This window comes from Urocitellus parryii, chromosome 6, assembly GCF_045843805.1.
Source record: "Urocitellus parryii isolate mUroPar1 chromosome 6, mUroPar1.hap1, whole genome shotgun sequence".
Lineage (NCBI taxonomy): Eukaryota > Metazoa > Chordata > Mammalia > Rodentia > Sciuridae > Urocitellus > Urocitellus parryii.
In genome coordinates this window covers 97,818,688-97,840,830 of record NC_135536.1, presented here as the reverse complement: position 1 = coordinate 97,840,830, position 22,143 = coordinate 97,818,688, and the positions used below count along the sequence as shown (strand labels likewise).

The 22,143-nt window shown below is 40.2% G+C and overlaps 2 protein-coding genes across 3 annotated transcripts in view; both read left to right on the top strand.

Annotated features, from left to right (window-relative positions):
• The window catches only part of LOC113184223 (LEO1 component of Paf1/RNA polymerase II complex), a 31,041-nt gene extending 29,911 nt beyond the window's left edge, over positions 1-1,130 (top strand). Inside the window, exon 12 of one of the 2 annotated variants that reach the window (XM_026390864.2) lies at positions 946-1,130. In XM_026390864.2, coding sequence (XP_026246649.1) covers positions 946-1,050 — 105 coding nt within the window. In that variant the 3' untranslated portion in view covers positions 1,051-1,130. The remainder of the gene's footprint in view (positions 1-945) is intronic. The other variant, XM_026390870.2, reaches the window with a different exon arrangement.
• Positions 1,131-11,653: 10,523 nt separating this feature from the next.
• On the top strand, positions 11,654-21,411 carry LOC144255447 (RNA polymerase-associated protein LEO1-like). The gene is made up of 9 exons (XM_077800147.1): positions 11,654-11,734; positions 12,305-12,450; positions 13,149-13,233; positions 14,672-14,766; positions 15,318-15,452; positions 16,870-17,005; positions 18,081-18,195; positions 19,327-19,424; positions 21,349-21,411. The coding sequence occupies exons 1-9, from the start codon at positions 11,654-11,656 to the stop codon at positions 21,409-21,411; spliced, it is 954 nt and encodes a 317-aa protein (XP_077656273.1).
• Positions 21,412-22,143: the final 732 nt, after the last annotated feature.

Genomic DNA, 22,143 nt, shown 5'->3' with positions numbered 1-22,143 from the left:
GTTCTTTTTAGTTATACTTGACAGTAGAAGGCATTTTGACATCTTCAACTATTTTCTTAAAGACCTTTATATTTTTAATATATCCAAACCAAGAAATTATTATTTTAAAAATTAATAGTGTTTAAAATAATGAGTTTTAGATAAGGAAAAAAAAAGGCTAAATGCTGAAGAAGTGGAGAAAAAATTTTGACCGATTACCTGATAAGGGTGAATATATTTTAGGACAAGAAATGGTCATACAGGCAAAACTTCCTTGGGAGAGTCCTGATCCTTCCCAGGACAGACTCTGTTGTGCACTGATTTCTCTGTAAGAGATAAACTTTGGTTGCATAGCTCTCTCCTAGTATCTGCAGGGGCATGAGTTGAATTTTATAGTTTGTAATGAGCCTTGCAGAGTTGTCATTTTACAATGCCTCTAATAGATTTGAAAACTGGCCATCACCTTGACTAGTGGTTTCATTCATCTGTTGAATGTTTTTACTGTAAGTTACTTTGAGCAGGGTATGGTAGCACATGCCTGCAATCACAGCTGTTTAGGAGGATGATGCAGGAGGATTGCAAGTTTGAGGCCAGCCTTAGCAACTTCGAGATGTTGTTTGAAAATTTTTTTAAAAAGAGCTGGGGGTGGGCTGGGGATGTGGCTCAAGCAGTAGCGTGCTTGCCCTGCACGCGTGCGGCCCGGGTTCAATCCTCAGCATCACATACAAACAAAGATGTTGTGTCCATCGGAAACTTAAATAAATAAATATTTAAAAAAAAAAAAAAAGAGCTGGGGGTATAGCTCAATGCAAAGTGCCCCGAGGTTCAATCCCCAGCACCAGGAAAACAAACAAAAAGTTACTTTGAGTTATCAGAGGGTCATTCAGCTCAGAGCTACTTTTGATAAACCTTTCCTAGAAATGTTCTCTGTTGAATTTTAGATTTTTAAAAATTTTATCTATTTAGGAGGGTGAACCTTCTGGAAAGAGAAAAGCAGAAGATGATGATAAAGCAAATAAAAAGCATAAGAAGTATGTGATCAGTGATGAAGAAGAAGATGATGATGATTAAAGTACAAAATGTGAAAACTTTTATATATTTTATTGTATAGTTTGTTTTATAAATATGATGTAAACATGAGTTATTTTGATTGAAACGAATTGATTTGCCTTTGTGTAATTTTAATTGTAATAAAAAAATTAAAAGCAAGTGACTGTGTTTAAGAAATCTGCTTTTCCTAAAGGAAGCTGACTTTGTTAATATTTCCACTGAGTTGGGTTTTCGTGAATTCCTGCTCCCCTACTCCACTTCCTCTCATCCCCACAAAGAGGTCTGCTGGCCAGGAACAAGACTAGGGTGAGGGGGAGTGAGGCCCTCTCTTCAGATGCAGTATTTAAAGGAGTATGAAAATAACCTCAAGAATCATGTCTATTTCCTCAGACTGCCCTACAAAAGTACCACAGTAGGGTGGCTTAAAACAACAGAAATTTATTCTCTTACAGTTCTGGAGACAGGAAGTTTGAAATCAAGATGTTTGCAGAGCAGTGCTGTCTTCCAGGAAGGATTCTCCTTTCCCTCTTCCCAGGTTCTGGTGTTTCCTGGCAGTCCTTGGCATGGGGTAGCATAATTCAAATCTTTGCCTCTGTCTTTATGTGGCCTTCTTTCTTGTGTGTTCTTGAGTCTCTAGATGTCCCTCTTTTTATAAGAAAAGCAGTCATTGGATTTAGGGCCAACTTTCATCCAATGTGACCTCATCTTAACTAGTTACATCTGCAAAAACTCTATTTCCAAATAAAGTCACATTCTGAGGTTCTGGGTAGACAAATTTTAGGGGGTTTAAAATACTAGTCCTAGGTGGCACATGCCTGTAATCCCAGCAATTTGGGAGAAAGAAGCAGGAGGATCCTGAGTTCAAAGCCAGCCTCAGCAATTTAGAGAGGCCCTAAGCAACTCAGCAAGGCCCTGTCTCTAAATAAAATACCAAAAAAGGGCTGGGGATGTGGCTCAGTGGTTAAGTATACCTGGGTTCAATTCCCGGGACCAAAATATAAAATAAAATACTAGTCACAATGAATACTAGTCAATATCCTACAATAATCACATTAAGTAATGTTACATAAAAATCAAAATTAATGCAAAATGATGAACAAAGTTAAAGTTTTAAAATGAGATTTAACAACTAGAATAGAGTGAGGCTAATTACAAGATTCATACAACTACAGGTTGAATTCTGTTTTGTTTTTGTTGTTATTTGTTTTTTAACAGTACTGGGGATGGAATCCAGGGCCTGCCTCATCCTAGACAAGTGCTTTACCACTGAGCTACATCCTCAACCCTTTTTTAAAATTAATTACATTTGTTTATTCATTTATTTGGTACTGAAGATTGAACATAGGGGTGCTTTAGTACTGAGTTATATGCCCAGTCCTTTTTTAATTTTTTGAGACAGGGTCCGTTTTTCCCCTTATATATGACAGTAGAGTGTAGTTTGACATACATATGTGGAATATAACTTCCCATTCTTGTGGTTGTGTGACAGGGTCTTGCCAAGTTACTGATGGTCTCCTTAAGTGACCAAGACTGGCCTTGAACTTGCAATCTTCCTGCCTCAGCCTTCTAGTAGCAATACAGGTGTGTACCTTCATCCCTAGCTGGATTATTTTAAATTTTTTTTTATTATGAAGTTCTTTAGACATGAATTTTGATTTAAAAAAAAATTACTGCTTCTCAGAGACCAGGGGGTAGGGTGTGTAGCTCAGTGTGTGCTTAGCATGCCCAAAGCTCTGGGTTCTATCCCCAGCACTCAAAAAAAAAAAAAAAGAAAAAAGAAAAAAGAAAAGAAAAAGTTTTTGCATTACAATATTATTTGAGTACAGAGATTTTGATACCCTTCTGTTTGTGAGCAAGGTGAGTGTTGTATTGTTACATCCCTGTCCTGGCTCTGCTTTCTCAAGCAAGGTTGCTGTGCTTCAAAGGTGAGCGCCCTGAAAGTACCAAGTGAAAATTGTATTACCTTGTTTTTGCATTCCTTTGTAATATAACCTAGTATGAAAAATCGTACAACCTCACTTCTGCTGCATTCTGTTAGGAGTTTAGCTCACAGTGGTCCCAGTATTCAAAGGGAGCAGATGTAAAGAAAAGTAACATCGAAAAAAGAGAGAGGAAAGTGCTGTGGATGTAGTGAAGTAGTAGAGCTCTTAGCATATGTGAGGTTCAGGCTCAGGGCTCATTTCTATCACCGCAAAAATGTTTTCCTAACAAAACTTTTAAGTGCTTTGCTGTTTCCTGGTTTATCAAATTGAAATGTCAGTGCCTTTTTTTTTAATTTAACTTGGGATCCTCCTGCCTCAGCCTCCCAAGTTGCTGGAATTACAGGTGTGTGCCACGGTGCCTGGCCAATACCTGGCTTTTATTTTTTTTTTTATTTATTTTTATTTTTTAAGAGAGAGTGAGAGAGAGGGGGACAGAGAGATAATTTTAACATTTATTTTTTCTTAGTTCTCGGCAGACACAACATCTTTGTTGGTATGTGGTGCTGAGGATCGAACCCGGGCCGCACGCATGCCAGGCGAGCGCGCTACCGCTTGAGCCACATCCCCAGCCCCAATACCTGGCTTTTAAAAGCCTTCATTCTACCTCCATTCTTTCCAAGGCAACATATTCTTGTTTGCTTTTTTTTTAACAGACATCAGGGCCTCATCACCTCAGCAACATTTCTGGGGACCTAATGGTATGGGGTGTGGTAAGCTCTTGTTTCTTGTCTCTTCTTCAAACCCATCCCTCTCCTCTATTTTCGCGTTGTGTTCAAGACTCTACAAACCCTATTTCAGCCTTGCCAGCTGTCACATTAGGGGGCGCTAAAGGAAGACTGGAAGCTTGAAAAGCAAAGAAAGGATTGCTCCTTCCTGTTTGTTCATGGAACTTTCTGGGGGCTTCCTGTTAGCTTGCAGTTTCATCAACACTTGACCCCAGCAGAGGTAGTTCTTTTCTACAGCAGCTGAATCCAATTTGTGGTATACCAACACTTGGAGAATCAGCCTCATTGTATTCCCTGAGAGACATCAATACTAGCTGGACAGCTGGTCTTCCACAGGTATGAGTTTCAACTCCAAGGGGCCCTTTCTGGAAGCATTTAAGTTTATAATTTTTTTTCCACATTTTTAAATTGGTGCAGTATAGTTGTACATAATGATGGGATTCATTATTATATATTGGTACATGCAGCTTTTAAGTTTTAATAATTGCACCTCTCATATGTTCAAATATGGTTCTCTCAGCTCTAGGGGTGGAAGTTACTCTCTGTATTTACTACTACTCTGATCCCTACGAGTTCTTGTTTTAAATTTTTGGTAACCTAGTCAACAACTTCAATTACTATCTTTAAAAATATATTAAATTCTATCTGTATAGGCAACTAGTGTGTTTTCCCTTTACTTACTAGAAACCTGCCTGGGTGGTTCAGAAAACAAATTTTCAAAGATGAAATAGAATGGTGCAGGACTGAGCTCCCCACTCCCAGGAAATGGGATGCTGGAAATGCGTGGTGATGCATAAGATCATCATGAATAAGATTATCACGGCTGAGGGGTCAAGTGGTTGCTGTAGGTTAAAATTTAAAAAATAAAATGTTCAGCTCACATCATATGGGAAAAGTGAGCTTTCATCACAACCCTAACACAGTCTTGTATCTTGTAGGGCTGAGTTATCTGAAAATAAAAAATAATATTTGTGTGGTTGTGGAATTATAAAATCAATTGAATTCATAGCCTCTCCACGTCTTATGTTAAAGTTAAGGTATTGACTGGGAAAGAAAATAGGAATGGGGATGTCATGGACAGAATGTTTATGTTCCTGGTAAATTTATGTTGAATCCCTAACCGCCCCCATGTGATGGCATTTGGGGACAGAGCCTTTGGGAGGTGATTGGTTTATGATGTTAGGAGGACACAGCACCATAATGTAAGTTATGTACTTATTAGAAGAGGAAGAGACCAGAGCTTGCTCACTCTGCATGCTCACAAAGAACAGGTCATGAGAACACAGAGCAAGAAGGTAGCTGCCGAGTATCTAAGAGAAGAGGCCTCAGAATGAAATCTATTTTCTGGCACCTTGATCTTGAACTTCCCAGACTGGTATTTTGTTATAGCAGCTTAGCTGACTAAGGGAATATCTAGTCTCAGATGAACTGAAAAACCTAATTTCTTAGAGACTCTGGGCCTCCCTTGCCTGTGAGACATAGCTTCCTTCCCTGTGTCTGAGGAAACTAGTCTTGCATGAAAACATTGTAATAACATGTTGAGCAGTTTCCATTCTCAAGATTCACACAACTGAGTGCCATCTGACCTGCCTTTCTGTTAGTGAACCTGTCACTAGGATCTCATGCTCCAGCAAAGCAAGCACAAAGTGTGAAGAAGAAATAGCTCGTACACCAAAAGAATTACAAGATTTTGCTAATCAGTATAGGCAGAAGCCTGGGAAGTATGTATGGAAATGGACTTTAAGAGGTAACAAACAACTTGAGCATGGCCAAATCTTTGAATATAAATAAATAATTTTGCAAGAATATATTCTGGAGTTACTGTGTTAGCATGTAGCTGGACATGGTGCTCTAGTTGAGTGGTTAACTAAAACAAACTCAGCAGTGGCCTATATTTTGTGAAGTTGAGATGCCAAAACTTCCTCCAGTGTTGTGTGGAGGAGGATTAGGGAGATAGGAGTGTTAGAGTCAACTTATCTTGTGTGACCTTCATACTACCCCGTCTCTCCCCAGTTTCATTCCCTGAGAGGGCCAAGAGATACTCCCTTCATGAGGATGCCAAGCAAGGTCTGTATGATAGGAAGACTAGAGCTCAAGGCCAAGATCATAATGAGTTGCCACAACGGAGAATCACCCTGTCTCTTCAAGTTTCAGATATGCAATATGTTTCCAGACTCGGAATCTCCTATTGAATCCTTCCCTTGAAGAAGGATTCTGAAGCATCACCACAAGTATAAATTATGAATCTTCCTACAAGCAAACCCCCAAGGGAAACTGTAGCCATATACAAGGATGACTGCAATGGGGAAGGAAATACAAGGATTCCTGAATACTGACTCTCAGTTGTTGAATCTAAATGCTGCTGTGGCCTACCTAGACAATAGGGGGGCTTAGAGTGCTCAAGTAATAGATTTAGTTTTAGCTCAAGTTCAACTCACAGTATGCTCAGCACATTTGTGAACACACCCTGTGGTTATTTCTTCCAGTTCTTACAATTAGAGTTGACATATTTTGTCACTGAGAGATTCCCCATGTTGTCTCTCTGAGTCATGTAATAACCATCATTATGACAGGAAGGACTTAGCAGAAGCCCCCAGAACTTCTTTTGCTTACCAAGATAATAAACCAAAACCACTGCATGACTAAGGGGAATTGTGGAGAGGAAAGACACCATCAAAGATTCGGAAGAAGTAGAGGTGATGATACCACTCACCCCCATTTAACTCTCCAGTTTGACCTGTGAAGGCAGCAAGTTGACCTTAGAAATGAAGGGTCATCTTAAACCTAATCAGAGCATGACTCCAATAACAGCTGCCATTTTCTATGAGCATGTGTTAGCGGGAACAGCTCTACAGCTGCCGATACCTGGTCTGTAGCTATTGGCGACAAACATTTTTATTCTCTCCATATCAGTTTGTAAGAACAAACTGAAAGAGTTTGCTTTTACTTGTCACACCAATGGCACAACTTTACAGCCTTGTCTGAATCCAAGGACCCACCTGCATTCTAATGGAGTCCAAGGAGACCTTGATCATCTTGACAGTCCATGAATCTCACTGGCCCACTACATTGATATGCTGAGTGAATCTGATGAACAGGAAACAGCAAATACTTTAGATGCCTTATTAATGAGCATATGAATCAGAGGGTGGGAAAGAATCACCATCAAATTTCAGGGCCTCATCACCTCAGCAACATTTCTGGAGAGGTAATGGTATGGGGTGTGTATGGATAATTGCCTCCAAAGAACAGTGGTGCTTGGCACATGCCTGTAATCCCAGCAGCTTGGGAGGCTGAGGTAGGAGGATCGAAAGTTCAAAGTCAGCCTCAGCAACTTGGCAAAGCCCTAAGCAACTCAGTGAGACCCTGTCTCTAAATAAAATATTAAAAAGGGCTAGGAATATGACTCAGTGGTTAAGCACCCCTGGGTTCAATCTCTGCTACCCAAATAAAACAAAACTGTAGACCCTTTTGGATTTGGGAGCTAATGTACACATACTTCAGTTGTTACTTTATTTGACTCTTTTGCCAAGTAAGCCATAGATGCTTCCTGTTTTGAGTAAGGACAACAAGAAGGGAATGTTTGGCAGTCAGTCCAGTCTGCAGGGCAAGTTGTTCTTCCAGTGACACCTGATAACCCAGCAGATCCAATGATGCTTGGTATTTCTGCAGCAAGTACCACCGCTGTATGAACCCTCTAGCCAATATCACTAAAGAATTGAGCACCAGCTTCTAGGGGGTGGGACCATATTCACACCCTGTTTTGTAGATGACCTTGCTTGAGAAACACTTGCTGGTTTGCTTCTAAACACTCAATTGCAGGCATCAAGAAACCACACAGGAAAAAAAGAAAAGAAAAACCATACAGGCTGAGCTTATTGTGAACCTGTGTCCAAAACTGTAAGCTGGGTGTATGTAATGGCAATCTGTCAGCTGGTCCAATGAGGTCCAGAGGGTATGTATGAGCAAGTTTCTTGTGGGTTCTCAATACTGACACCTGTGGAATTGCCTCTTCAGTCTCCTCTAAAAGCAAGAATTCTTGGCTCCATTTACCCTCAATATATGTATTCATTTGTTTGGTCCTCCTAAATGCAAATACTAAAATGACCATGGATATTTACTAGGTTCTGGGTATATTCACACACAGCGGCCACACAAAGCAAATTTCCATTAGCTTTGTAGATCAAAAAGCTCTACTCATACTGAGAATGTAAAATATTGCAGTACTTGTAGTTCAAGATCGGGGCAGTAACTGTGCCGACAGCTAATGAAAACATCCAAGAAACTGAAATGGAGTAGAATGACATACTATATACACTCAGGCGTTCTGAGCCAAATGACTTGAACATTTTGCAAAAACATGGGTAAATACATACCCAACTGGCTTCTGTGCTATGCATTTCATCAGGAAGCCCTATCAGCATTAGTTAGCAGATGTCTCTGTTAGGGAGCCACAATCACAATTAAAGCTACTATCCATCCTACTTTGTGACAAGTTGGGGAATTAAACAAGAAAAAGAGCATAACTCCATTGCAAAAGATGACTTTTTCTTCAACTTATAACATGGTATATGGCTGGGGATGGTGGCCCATGCCTGTAGATCCAGTTACTCAGGAGGCTGAGGCAGGGAGGGTTCCAAGTTTAAGGCCAGCCTCAGCATTTTAGGGATACCCTCAGTAACTCAGAAGACCCTATTTCAAAGTAAAAAAAAGGGTTGGGGGTGTAGCTTAGTGGTAAAGCACCTTTGGGTTCAACTCCCAGTACCAAAAAACAAAATAAAAAAGAGATATAAATTATACATCTAGCTGTATACAACTACTAATCTAATAAAATAAAAAATGATCTAAATTATACATCTAGCTGTATACAACTACTAGTCTATCAAGTCATTGACTTATACACATTAATTAGAACAATAGCCCTAAGCAATGGCAGCTTTCTGTGTTCTAGAAAGGCATGCATTTTGGCTCTCTGTCCTGATTCCACATGACACATTTCTGTGCATCGTTTTTTAAAAGCCAATAATTTGGGAAAGGTTTGTAACATTTTTACAGAAGTGTTATGGTTTTTGAAGGTGAAATACTACTAAATTTCTTTAAAGGTAGAGTGCTCGCCTAGCATGTGCAGGGCCCTGGGTTCGATCCTCAGCACTTGGGAGGCTGAGGCAGAAGGATCCATGAGTCCAGAAGACCAACCTGGACAGCATATCAAGATCCTTTCTCAAAATATAAGAAATGACATAATGATCCCAAAAAACCAACTTTGGGTTTCATAGATTTTTTTTTCCCTATTTTCAATTACATTGATTCTTTTTCCTCTTTTTATTTGCTTTGAAATTTGTTTTGTTTTGTTTTGTTTTTGTTTTTGGTGGTACTGGAGATTTAACCTAGGGGCACTGTACCACTGAGCTACATTCCCAGTCCTTTTTTATTTTGAGACAGTGTCTTGATAAAATTTCTGAGACTGGCCTTAAACTTGAGATCCTCCTGCTTCAGCCTCCCAAGTCACTAGGGATTATAGGTGTGCACCATCACACCCTTTTTCTATTTTCTCAAGGTAGAAGCTTTGGTTTTTGATTCAGGATCATTTTTGTTTTCCAAAAGAATTTTTATTACTATAAGCTTCCCTCTAAGTACTTATATAGCTGCATCTCACACATTTTAATGTTATAGTTTTGTTTTTGTTCAGTTACAAAATATTTCCTAATTTTCCTTGAAGCATCCTCTTTGACTCATGGACTATTTTGAAAGTATTAATTTCCAAATATTTAGAGATTTTCCAGTTATCTTTGTGATATTGATTGCATTGTGATCAGAGACCATATTTTGCATGGCTTTAAATTTTTAAATTTGTTAAGTATTTTTTTATAATCTAGGATGTTTCAAACTTGACACTTGCTTTTACTTTACTTACAAGTTGTTAAGTTAGCCTGTTACTATTTCATGTTGCTGGCATTTGTATTCATATGTAATTTCGCATAAATATCATGCAGCTTATGTCAGTAACTGCAAGTAACACTACCTGTCCATAGATGAAGTGGGCATTTAGAGGGGGTCCTAGAGAGGCAAGGACAGAGCCTGCTGTTTCTGGGCCATGATTCTGTGTGTAGACTTCGGAGTCAGGAGACCTCTTTGTTCCTTCACTCCCTGTGTGACTTTGGACAAGTTAATAAGCATTTGAATTCCTTGTCTGTCAAAGGAAGAATAAACTACTCCACAGGAATACTTCATGTAGGCCAACCATGAGATTAAGGGAAATTCTTCAGACCCTTATTCATATTAAAGACATACCTTTTTGAAGACAAATATGAGGACAGAGGGCTGAGTGTGGCACTAGGAATACTGAAGGACCTAGGACCACACAAATATTCATGAACTGTGAAAAATTAAATTTATCTAGCTGATCAGTCTTATGGAGTTGAGAATTCAAAACAAAGTTGAATTCTTTGAACAGTTGTTACTGGCAGTGGTCATTTATTTTGGGTTGAATAATAATGACCTTTAAAATCTATTGAGGTTTAGCTTCCTTTCTCCCTGCTAGCTTCTTCCTGCGTCATTGCCACAGTCCTTTAGAGTATTCTGTTTTGTATAGTTTATTTTTGCCTACACATGGCTGATTTTGTTTTTGTTTTTGCAGTACTGGGGATTGAACCCAGGGCCTTGCACACACATTCTTGACAAGTATTCTAACTGAACTACATCCTCAGGGCCCCCTCCTTTTTTCTTTTCTTTTTTTTTTTTTAAACTTTGAAGCAAGGTCTCACTAAATTACTGAGGCTAGCCTTGAATATGTGATCCTCCTCCTGTCTCAGCCTCCTAACTTGCTGGGATTATAGGTGTATGCCACCATTTCCAATGGAATACTCCCCCCATCCCACTTTTTGTAGTACTGGGAATCGAGCCCAGGACCCTGCACGTACATGCTAGGTAGGTATTCTACCACTGAGCTACACCCCCAGCATTTTTTTTTTTTTTCATTTTCCTAAGACAGAATTTCACTAAGTTGCCCAGGCTGGCCTTGAATATGTGATCCTTCTGCCTCAGGCTCCCAAGTAGCTGGGATTAAAAAGGTGTAGACCACCATGCATGGTTCTAGCTGATATTCTCGCTTGAAGGAAGGGATGTGGGGGCCAGTGTAGCTCTATGTGTTTTAAGTAGAGGACAGAGCTGTGTGGAGAACTCAAGCCTCTACTTGAATATCCTGACGGTAGGAGGTCTCTGGGATCCCGGAGTACAAAGTGAATGGGAAACAGGGATGCAGAGAACAAAGGGAGAGAGTGCCTTCTATTGCTCTAACAAATTTCTCCAACAGCCAGCAGCTTAAAACAATGCACATTTCCTATCTCACACAGTTTCTGAGGGTAGGAAATTCAGGAGAGCTTAGGGTCACACAGGCTGTACTGCAGTATCTAGTCTTGGAACTGAAGGCTGTTTCCAAGACAGCTCATGTGGCTCTTTGCAGAGGCCTGTTTCCTCACTGCTTGGGCCTTCCCACCAGCAGTTCAAGTGTTGCAGCTGCTTCCCCCAGAGTGAGACCCAAGAGAGGAAGAGCAACACAGAAAAGCCAGTGTTATTCATAGCCTGACCTAGAAGTGAGGTTGTACTCCCTTGACCACATAGAACAATCTTGAGACCATGTTGGAGGCGACCACACAAAAGCATGGAAACCAGAGGTGGGAATCTCTGGGAGCCATCTTGAAAGCTGGCAGTCACAGCGACTTTGCCTTTGGCCAACTGACTTTGCCTTCTTCCATTTCCAAGGCACAAGTCAGGCTTCTGGGGCCAGGCTTGGAGAGCCAGTGTGAGGTTGGTTTAGTGGAGATTTGGTTGATGAATATTGGGAGCATGTTGAAGAACTTTAATCAGAACAATATATATTATGCATTTCCCCCCAACATTGAACATTATAGTGGGACCATGGATCTGTTTGGAGATATAGATGACATTTCTTCAGAGAGTGATGAGGACAATCTACTACCCATTCCAAGACAGCCTGTTGTAAGTACCATCATGAATCTCAATTGATCTCATTATGTGAAGATAAGAAAAAGGTTCAGAGGCTGAGGGTCTGTTTCTCTGATGTTGAGAGAGGACAAGGATAACTGAACACCTGGTGAATGGGGGTATTCTTAGCTGTACTGGGAATGTGGGATATTAGAAGTCACAGCAGGAACTGCTCAGACAAAGCTGATACCAACTTCAGGGCGGGACCAGGAGGACTCATAACCTGGGCTATGTTGGTATTTTCTGATTTTAGCAGTAAGTATTGATGGGTTGAATAATTTCACACTTCTGTCTCTGGCTATCTTATGAAAAATAGAAACATCAATAAAATAAATATTTTTTCTAGTAACCCAGGCTAACAGACCTCGTTCCCATGTTTTTTTTGTTGGCTGGTTTTAAGTGGTGGAAGGTGAAGTTCTAGGAGAGGCTTGGAGAAATTGCTATTTTATCCCTAAAGCAGTGCCTGAATTTACCTCCTTTCAAACCTTCGTCTGCCTGGTGCAGAGTAAAGCTAGTGCATTCTGAATGTCTCCTCACGCTCTTACCTTCTGATTCCTCTCTTAGGATGAACACAGAGTACCTCAGGACCAGCAGGAAGAAGAGCCTGTTTCTGAAACCAGAATAGAAATAAAAATTCCCAGTATCAACTCTGACTTAGGAAATGAATTATATTTTGTTAAACTACCCAAGTTTCTCAGTATAGAATCCAAGTAAGAGAACTGATTAAAAATTTTAAGATACTAACTAAAACTTTGAAGAACAAAAATATTTTTCTTATTTATCATGAGTTGACTAATCATAAAGATATTTCTCCTGTAACTTAAAAAAATGAATTTAGGATGTACTAAGGTAGAAAAATGAAGAATTATTGTTAAGAGCTTTAATATTAATAATCTTTCTAGCATTTTGGTACTTAAAACAGACATCATGACTGATGGAGGCATTTTTCACTAGTGTAAAGCTGAATAATTGGAAAATGAGTGAGGAAGATGAGACAAACCACAAATGTTCAGTGCAGAGATCATTGTGAATCTAGAAAAAAATTATTTTGACAACAAAATAATGTCGATGGGTAATACCTATGTGGCACATGGGTATAAGCTCTTGTGATTAAGCATGACCTGTTCTTAAAAAAATATATGAAATGCTAGATCATGTGTTGCTTATACTTTGCAAGACATATTCCTCCAAAGAAGACTTTGAATTGTTAGTCACATTTGGATTTTATTTCAGACAATATGTTTTATAAATTTCAAGAAACTACCATAATTTGCATACTTCCTTAAAGGCTTACATGAAGTTGCTCACTATGATTTTAAGAAACATTGGTGCATATTAGAAAGATGAGTAATAGTGTCAATAATATTCATTATTAACTATGACTAATATGACATTAAAAAAATTTTAGACCTTTCGATCCTCAGTTTTATGAAGATGAATTTGAAGATGAGAAAGTGCTTTATGAGGAAGACAGAACCAGGTTAAAATTAAAGGTATTACCTCATGCTCTATTCCTTTTTTGTTTTTCTTTGTTTCTTTAAAAAAATTTCTTTTTAGTTATAGTTGGACACAATACCTTTATATTATTTATTTATTTTTTCATGTGGTGCTGAGGATCGAATCCAGTGCCTTGCACCTGCTAGGTGAGCGCTCAGCAGCTGAGCCACAACCCCAGCCCTGTTTGCTTTTTTTATGAGATGGGGTCTCGCTGTATTGTCCAGACTGTCCTTAAACTCCTGGGCTCAAGGATCCTCCTGAGTAGCTGGAACCACAAACACTCACTCACCACTCTGCCTGGCCTAGTTTTTTCTTTTGTAAAGTACAGGAATGATAACTCAAGACTCGAGTTTGTGAAAATCTTTCATGTTACCTGTTATCAATAAATAACTGTTTAGAACAAAGAAGTAAATGACTTTTCAAAGTATTTTTAGGGGAGAAGGGACATCATACTCTCTCTTTTTTTAACTTCCTGTAGGTTTGTCACTTTTCTTTTTTGTTTCTTTTTTTGCAATTTCAAATTTTTTGATAGAAGTAGGGATAAAAATTGTTACAAACTGTTTCTTCCTTCAGGACTATGTAGTGAGGTATACAGAACTGCCTCCACATTTTCTGGTGGGTAGATGCTAGCAACATTCCACAATAGAAAAGTCTTAGACTCTATGGATATTCAAATTATGCACAAAAATAAACCTTGCCATTAGCTTGTTCTTCTCTAGAAGGCCTGGGCTGGTGGGCACTACCTGTCAGGCTCCACAGGATGTTTTGCCTTCCTTAATCAGTTTCCTCTGAGCTCCTATCAGGGGCCCCAGTGGTAGCACGGGACATGGTCAATTTTTACTCTACTTTTATGACTTGGAGTTTCCCACTATGTGGGGAAATTTGGCCTCAAAAACATGGCAGAGCACAAGTCTTGGGTTTTAATTTTTTGTTAATTAGTTAGTTGTTTATTCATTTTTAAAAATTTAATTTCATGCACAGAGTTCCTCTGTTTCATTAAGCTGAAGGACGCTTATTAAGCCCTTCTTTCCTGGACTCTGTAAAGACAAAGGTCTCAAATTCTTTTTTTTTTTTTTCTACTGGGGATGGAACCCACAGCTTCATGCATGCTAGGCAAGCGCTCTACCACTGAATACACCCCCAGTCCAGAGGTCTCAGTTTGAACTGCCCACTATATGTGGACCAAAGCCTCAGCCTGCATCATGCTGTGCTTCTGCTTCCACTGCTGTGAATTGAATCTCAGAGAATTTTTTTAAGAAAAATGTCTGTTTAGTTCAACCAATAACTCTAGGTATTTGCAGCAGATGGGTTTCAGTGTTTAGTAAACTTATTCCATCATTACCTATCAATTCTTGGCATACGATTATAGAGCACTTGAGGAAAAAAGAAGATGTATTTAAATTGGTTTTCTAATATCTTTGTGTTTTGAATCAGGTAGAAAATACTATACGATGGAGGATTCGCCGAGATGAAGAAGGAAAGAAAGTTAAAGAAAGCAATGCCCGGATAGTCAGGTGGTCAGATGGGAGGTAAGTGCAATATGCCCCAAGAATGTTGAAATACTCCAGGGAGGCCTGGATGAGTAGGACTTTATTTGGGTGTTATTTTCATTAAAGAATTGACAAACTGTAGACCCCTGGCTTTACCTAGAAAAATTGAGAGAAGCAAAGTCGAGGTCATTCTAACCCTGCTTGTGGGAGACCTTGGACATGGACCCAAGTTGTGTTCGAATCCCTTATATCTGCCTTGTTCATGTGAAAGACTAAGGCTAGTTCTCATCTGTGAGATTCCAGATATTTTAATTAATATTTTTGAAAAATGATTTCTGTTGGCTAATGAAGTGGTAGCAATTGGGGAAATTACAAGGAATTATATTTCAAGTTGAAAGGAGGATAGATTTGACCACATTTTACTTTGAAGAGAAGTAGGTTATTGACAGTAGCTTTTCTTCCTTATGAATTCAGTATAAAGACAGGATTCCACAGTTCTTCATTTTTTAAGTGAAGCTAACAGGGTAGAATGGATGCTGTAGGGCTCACTAAATATCCATCTTAATAGCTGAATGGCTTTTCCTTTCCAGCATGTCTCTGCATTTAGGCAACGAAGTGTTTGATGTCTACAAAGCCCCACTGCAGGGCAATCACAACCACTTATTTATAAGGGAAGACACTGGTCTACTGGGACAAGCCATCTTTAAATCCAGACTTACCTTTAGGTAATTGTTCCTATCTGCACATTGTCACTTGTGGTTAAAGAGTAACAAAGTGGAGATGTTGTTCCCGATTTTTCCAACTGACCTAATTCCATAGTGCAGCTCACCAAGGACTGGGGACTGATTCTCAAGTTAACTGTGAGTTTCTGTTTTGGACGCCACTTCTCTGGGAGCTAGCTTATGCCATCAAAACTCACAGGAGATTGATGTATAACCTAGGAGACAGGTTTATTGACTCACATTGGTCAGCACATCTGGTAACAGTCTTAACAATGCATCTGTGTGGCCTTTCCCTTTAGCGAAATTGACCTGGAAGCTAAGTGTCATCAGAATGGGGCCAGTGTGTAGATGCAACAGGCATGACCGGCTGTGCCCAAGCAATGTGTAGATCAGCTGAGCTCATTGCCATGGGTGGTGCTGTGGCGCCCTTAGACACCCTCCCTCTGAAAGACACACTGCTGAGATTAGGATCGACTTTCCTCCAGAGTTATGGGCACAGGTTCTGTTTGGGATCATGAAGATCTTCTAAAATCAGATTGCAGTCATTCTTGCATAACTTTGCAAAAAAAAAAATCATTTAATTCTATACTTTAAAAGAGTGAATGTTATGGTATATTATTATACCCAGAGAATTTGTTGGTGTTTATATAAACATTGTGAGGGACAGCTCTGAGATTGTGTAATCTTGAGGAGGGGACTCAAACTCACTAACTTCCAGTTCCCTCTGCTATAACATGAAGATAATATCTACCTCTCGGAGATGTTGTGTTAATTAAGTTGAAGACTATATAAAACTTCCTGCAGAAACCTGGCACAATAAATGGTGCTCCTTTTAAGGATGTCTCCTAGAATGGCATCCCAAAGATACACAGTACTTATTCTGCCTGTTCTGCACCATGCCCCGTGCTGCCCTGTGCTGCCCCATACTGCCCCGTGTTCCAAAGTGGGATATCTGCCCAACACAACTTTGTTTCTTACATTTCTCTGTAGCCATGCCTTCTTCGGAGACCCTTTCCTAAAGCTCATCCTTTCTTTGCTCTTTGACCTTCCTCCCAGTTTTATCCAGGTGGAGGGACTCACTTTCAGTTCTCCAATTGTACTTTCTGCATTTGTGCCACCCTTTAAGAACTAAGATCTCATATTACTTCTCTTGTATGTGTGTGTTCTTTATAAAAGACCTTGACTTTACCACCTGCCTTCCCTCCTTTCCACTCCACTTCTACTTACACAGATTTCCCCAGGAGGAGGGGCAGCGGGGGATGGGGAGCTTCTCAGCCAGAGAATGGGAAACTGTGGTTCTGCCTCCTTGTTCTGCCCAGTGTGAGGCTGTCACTGTCTCCAGGTTATGTGGCTGTTAGTATGCTTGCCCCAAATGTTCTTGGTAAAGAGTGAGACATTGTTGTTGTTCATTTCCTGGCAGACCTCACTCTACAGACAGTGCCACACATAGAAAGATGACCCTGCCACTCCTGGATAGAAGTTCAAAGACACAGAAGATTAGAATCTTGCCAATAGCTGGTCGTGATCCTGAATGCCAACGAACAGAAATGATTAAGGTATGTTCTCTAGGTTTTATCCTAGATTTTTTTGTGTGTGTTTTAAGAGGTGTTATTTTCCAGAATATTAATTCACTTTTTTTTTTTGCTGCCACTATTATTTCATTTCTTGTAGTTACCAGAATCCAGCTTAACCTGCTAAGTTTGTAGTTAATCAGCCACAATAATGTCAATGGCTGATGGAAGCTTATAGCAAACAAGGGATTCAGGCGCTGTCCCCATGATATATAAGATTTCAGAGAAAAACTATTGATTTTTAGAACCCAACGTCTTTTTGACAGACATTACAAAACTGTATTAGAAAATAGGAAGGTCAAAAGAACATTTCAGACTTGCCTGACACTGGTCCAGCCTTTTGACCAAAGTGCAGAATGCCAGGCAGCTGTAAGGCAAGGAAGGTTCTGCCTTATAGCTTGGGGATCCCCTCACCCCCGCCTGTTGTCAGGTGCTGTGGGAAGCTCTCTGGGTTGAGGGTCAGGACAGGAATATCTAGACACTTTGGGAGTGGAACCTAGGAAGGTCCAGTGTGTGCAGCTCAGGGATGACAAAGACAGCCCCCACTCCCCTGGGAAGTCAATTCAGCTGTCCCGGGCATGGATTGGGTTTCTCAGGCTGTTGACTTTTCTGCATGGGCTGAGTGGCACTGTCCTGAGAGAACAGTGTAAGTTCTGAGACTACTCCTGTGCCAGATCTGAGTGGGCTGACTAGAGTGAGGGATCCTTCCCTCCTCTTCACCCTTGTATTGCCTTCATGATGTCAAACCAAACCAAACCATCCACTGTGTGTGGTAACAGAGGTGCAAAGAGAGGTGTCTGCACTCTGGAGATACAGGGCCTAGGTGCTGTCTTGGACTAGGCATTTACATGTTTCTTAGGGTAAAAGAGGATTCAAGTAGGCATGAAAGTAGCTTTTTTTTTTTTTTTTTTTTTTTTTTTTGAGACAGGGTGTGGCTGTTGCCCAGGCTGGTATAAACCTCTTGGCCTCAATTGATCCTCCCCCTTAGCCTCCTCAGTAGCTGAGATTAGAGGTGTACACCACCATGTCCAGCTAAAAGAGTTTATTTGCTTCTTTACAGAAAGAAGAACGCTTGAGGCTGTCTACTCACCAGGCTGTCCATCTGCAGGGGAAACAGAACCAGCAGGGGCCAAGTGTTCTTGACCAGGACCCTGGCAGTGATGAGGATGAGGAAGGTGAGGAGGCCTCCAGCCTGGCTGCCACTGAGGCCCATCACTAAGGGAAACTCTGGGCTGTGCCAGGTGTGGTCAGATCTTACTTCAGGTGACAGGGCCTGCTTTGCTCTGGTGAGCTCTTCCTCCCTGTCCATCAGCCAGTACAACACCCCTCACCCCCACCCCCCCACAACTTTGGTTGTTTTTGTTTTTGTTAGAGCCACTTTCCCACAGAAAAGGTTAACTGTGAACATAAGGCATTTCCAAAACAAAGAAAATTTATTAAATAAATGTTTGTGGAGGAAAATGTATGTTAACATATAAATTGTTATATATGCAGTTAATTGTATAATTAAGGACTCAGTATTTAAATTTCATAGTTCTTAAAGATGATAATACCTAATGTTTCTTGGTTTTTGTTTTTATAGTGCTAGGGATTGAACTCATGACCTTGTGCATGTGAGGCAAACACTCTATCTCAAGTTATTTGACCATCTCAAATATCCAAATATTCAGCCCCTTTCTTGGATATTTGAGATGGTCAAATAACTTGAGAAAAACCTTTCAATCTAAGTCATTTCAGCAAGTGGGAAAGTTATATCTGCCTTCCCACTGACACTTAAAAATACCTGTTGTCTTCTCAAGGAAAATGTCTAGTGGGAAGTAACAATATTCAGCAGAAGAAACTTTCAAGAATAAAAGGGTCATCATCTTCGAAGGTTGTTCTGGGAAAAGCCAGTGTAAAAGGACTGGCCACTGTAGGCAGAAGGTGCTGACAGACTGAAAAAAGAAGTAGACAGTTTCAGGATTGCACAGAATGCAATTTATTGGGGACTTACTGACAGAAGCATGGTCAAGGCTGGCAGCAAGATCAGTGGATCCTCAACTTGGGTGAGAGAAGGAGGATTATGTAGTGGTCAGGACAAAGGTGGTGTTCATCTACCAGGTTTATATGCAACTAACAGCAAAGACGTCAGGCACATTCCTGGTGCTGATGAACTAGGGTCTGATCATAAAGATTCACAAACCACCATGCATAGGACAGGGTTGCTCAGGGGCAACCATGGTGGTGATGATTCAAGATGGCTATGGTCAGGTCAAGTTGAATCACTACAGAGGTCAATACCATGTCTAAAATTCCTTTGCTTTCAGAGGAACAAGCTAGATATTCCTCAGATGATAGTGATGAAAGATCAGAAGAAGATGAAGTTCAAAGATTACTCAAAGAAAAGAAAATCACTGGTGATGAGGTAAGCCCGCATTTACTCAATTCTAAGGGTTGGCCTTGTGCCCAGGAACCAACTCCTGGGAAGAGGAGCTCACAGACCAGAAGCAATTTGTCTCACTGAAATTCAGTGAGACAAATGCAATGATAGGAATTAGAGGGGCCCAGAGAAGGGTCTGATACCTGTGCTTGATGGCTCTTGGAAGGCTTCTCAGAGGAGACTTCTAATAGGCACTAAGAGTAAGTGGAAGCTCGGCAGGCACATGGGCCAGAGTTGAGCATTTCAGATAGGAACATACTATAAGACAAGATGCAGTATCTCAGATATTTCCAAATTTTGGCAATTATAAACAAAACATAGGATTTTGGGGGGCAGTGTAACTACTGTCATTGGGAATATATGTCTATATACATTTGTCCAAACCTACAGTTTATAAATCATCAACAGTGAACCCTAATGTAAACATGGATTTTGGGTGATAATGATATGTAGGTTCATCAGTTATAATAAATGTACTGTGCTGGCCCAGGATGTAGCTAAGAGCGGAGGAGGGTGGTTGAGCTCTTATGTACTTTTTGCTCAATTTTACTGTGAGCCTAAATCTTCCCCCCAAAAATAAAGTATTTAAAAGGAGAAAAAAAAAAAAAAAAGACAAGATGCAGGATTTTCAGATACCATGGCTCAGGTAAAGAATGATAGTTTGGTGTCAGTAAAACAAGGGATCTATCATGTTTGTTGTGGGAAAATGAGTGTCTTTATTGTTTGGATATTATAGTAGTTGAGGGTTCTTTCTATTGAAATATTTCTCCCAGTAATTCCTTGTTTTCTTTTATAACTTCAAAGGAACAAAGAAATTTTAAGTCTTAACTAAGTATGAGAATTACTGTTATTGCCTTTATGCCATATGAATTTATTCATTATTTTTGTAACACTTAACATATGTATGTCTTTTTTTTAGTACTGGGGATTAAACCCCGGGCACTCTACCACTGAGCTGCATCCCCAACCTTTCCCCCTATCTCCTAGGTGGGTCTTGTTAAGTTACCGAGGTTAGCTTTGAATTTGCCATCTTCTTACCTCAGCCTCCTGAGTCATTGGGATTACAGGCATGTGCCACTGTGCCTGGCTTGCATTCTAAGTTCCAGAGATACAGATAGAAATAAGTCTCACAGTCACATAAATGCTTAATTAAACTTTAGTGACTTTTTCATTTGTTTTCCATACGCATATATATTTAAAGATTTAAAACCATACTGAAAAAACACATAAGTCATTAGCAATCTTTGCTTAAAATCAAAAGGCTTTTAAAAAGCTCTAAAATATAGAATTGTAGATAGAGAAAAGTGAAGTACTGAGGAAGAGAGGGACATATTTCAAGTCATATGGTAAGGTCACTTAGTAAACCAGGCGTGGTGCACATACCTATAGGTATAGGTATTCCTATACTCAGGAGGCTGAGGGAGGAGGTTTGAAGACCACAAGTTTGAGGTCAGCTGGGGTAAGTTAGCAAGACCTTGTCTCAAAATAAAACAGTGGGCCTGGGGTTGTGGCTCAGTGGTAGAGCGCTTGCCTCCCAAGCGTGAGGCACTGGGTTTGATCCTCAGCACCACATAAAAATAAACACATTTTAAAACATTAAAAAATAAAACAGTGGTAGAGGACTTGCCTAGCATGTTCAAGGCCCTGGGTTCAATCTCCAGTGTGGCAAAACAAAAACATAGTCAGTATAGAAAGTCAGTCAGTCATACATGACAGCAGCCCTGGGAAACCCAGTTTCTAGGAGCCTGACCTTCTAGAGCCGGTGTCTTGTGTGATGCAGGTCAGCCACCAGGAGTGTCAAGGTCTAACATGAGGAGCTGACTCTTCCCTTGTCAGCTAGAACCTATTTTAGTAAGATTTCCAAAAATGCCTTATATTGAATTTTACAACTCATCTATTATCTGTTCAGGAGATGAATATTCCAGAAAGAGGAAAGCAAGGGGTGAAGAGGAAGAAGATGATTGAAGCATAAGATGTGCACTAGTATAAACTTCATTCAACATGTTTTTTTTTAATATTTTTTTTTTTAGTTTTTTTTTAGGTGGACACGATATCTTTATTTTATTTTTATGTGGTGCTGAGGATCAAACCCAGTGCCTCGCGCATGCCAGGTGAGCGCGCTACCATTTGAGCCACAACCCCAGCCCCTGGTTTTGTTTTTTTAAAAAAAATTTTGGTGGGGCTGGGGATCCAGCCCAGAGTCTTGTGTATGCAAAGTCCATGCCCTACCAGTGAGCTACATCCCCAGCCTCTCAAGTTTTTTTTTTTTTTTAATGATGAAATGACTTGTTTTAATTAAAATTTTTTTGCATAAACTTAGTTATGAATAAAAAAATGTTCAAAACCAAGTCTTTAGAAAATCTCCTTTTGCCAAGTGAGAAGATTATTTTGGTAAGTGTTTGCTCTGGGTGGGTCTTAGTTTGAGTGCATTCCTGCTGCCCTGCCCCACCACTTCCTCCTGGCCAGGGGTCAGATGTCAGCTTAAGTTCAGCTCAGGGATGGCCTCCAGGTGTCTTTCTGCCCTGGCTAGCTGGGTTTAGGGACCTCCTGTGCTCTCTAGTCTCCTTGGCAAAGGCGTTAATTCCATTTACCACATGGCCTGCTGTCTTAGAAGAGCAGGTTCTGCATGGTAGGGCTCCGAGGATACTGGGAGCTTTGCTGAGAGCTGTTCTATTCCAGCTCTACCCCTCAAAACACCTTGTAG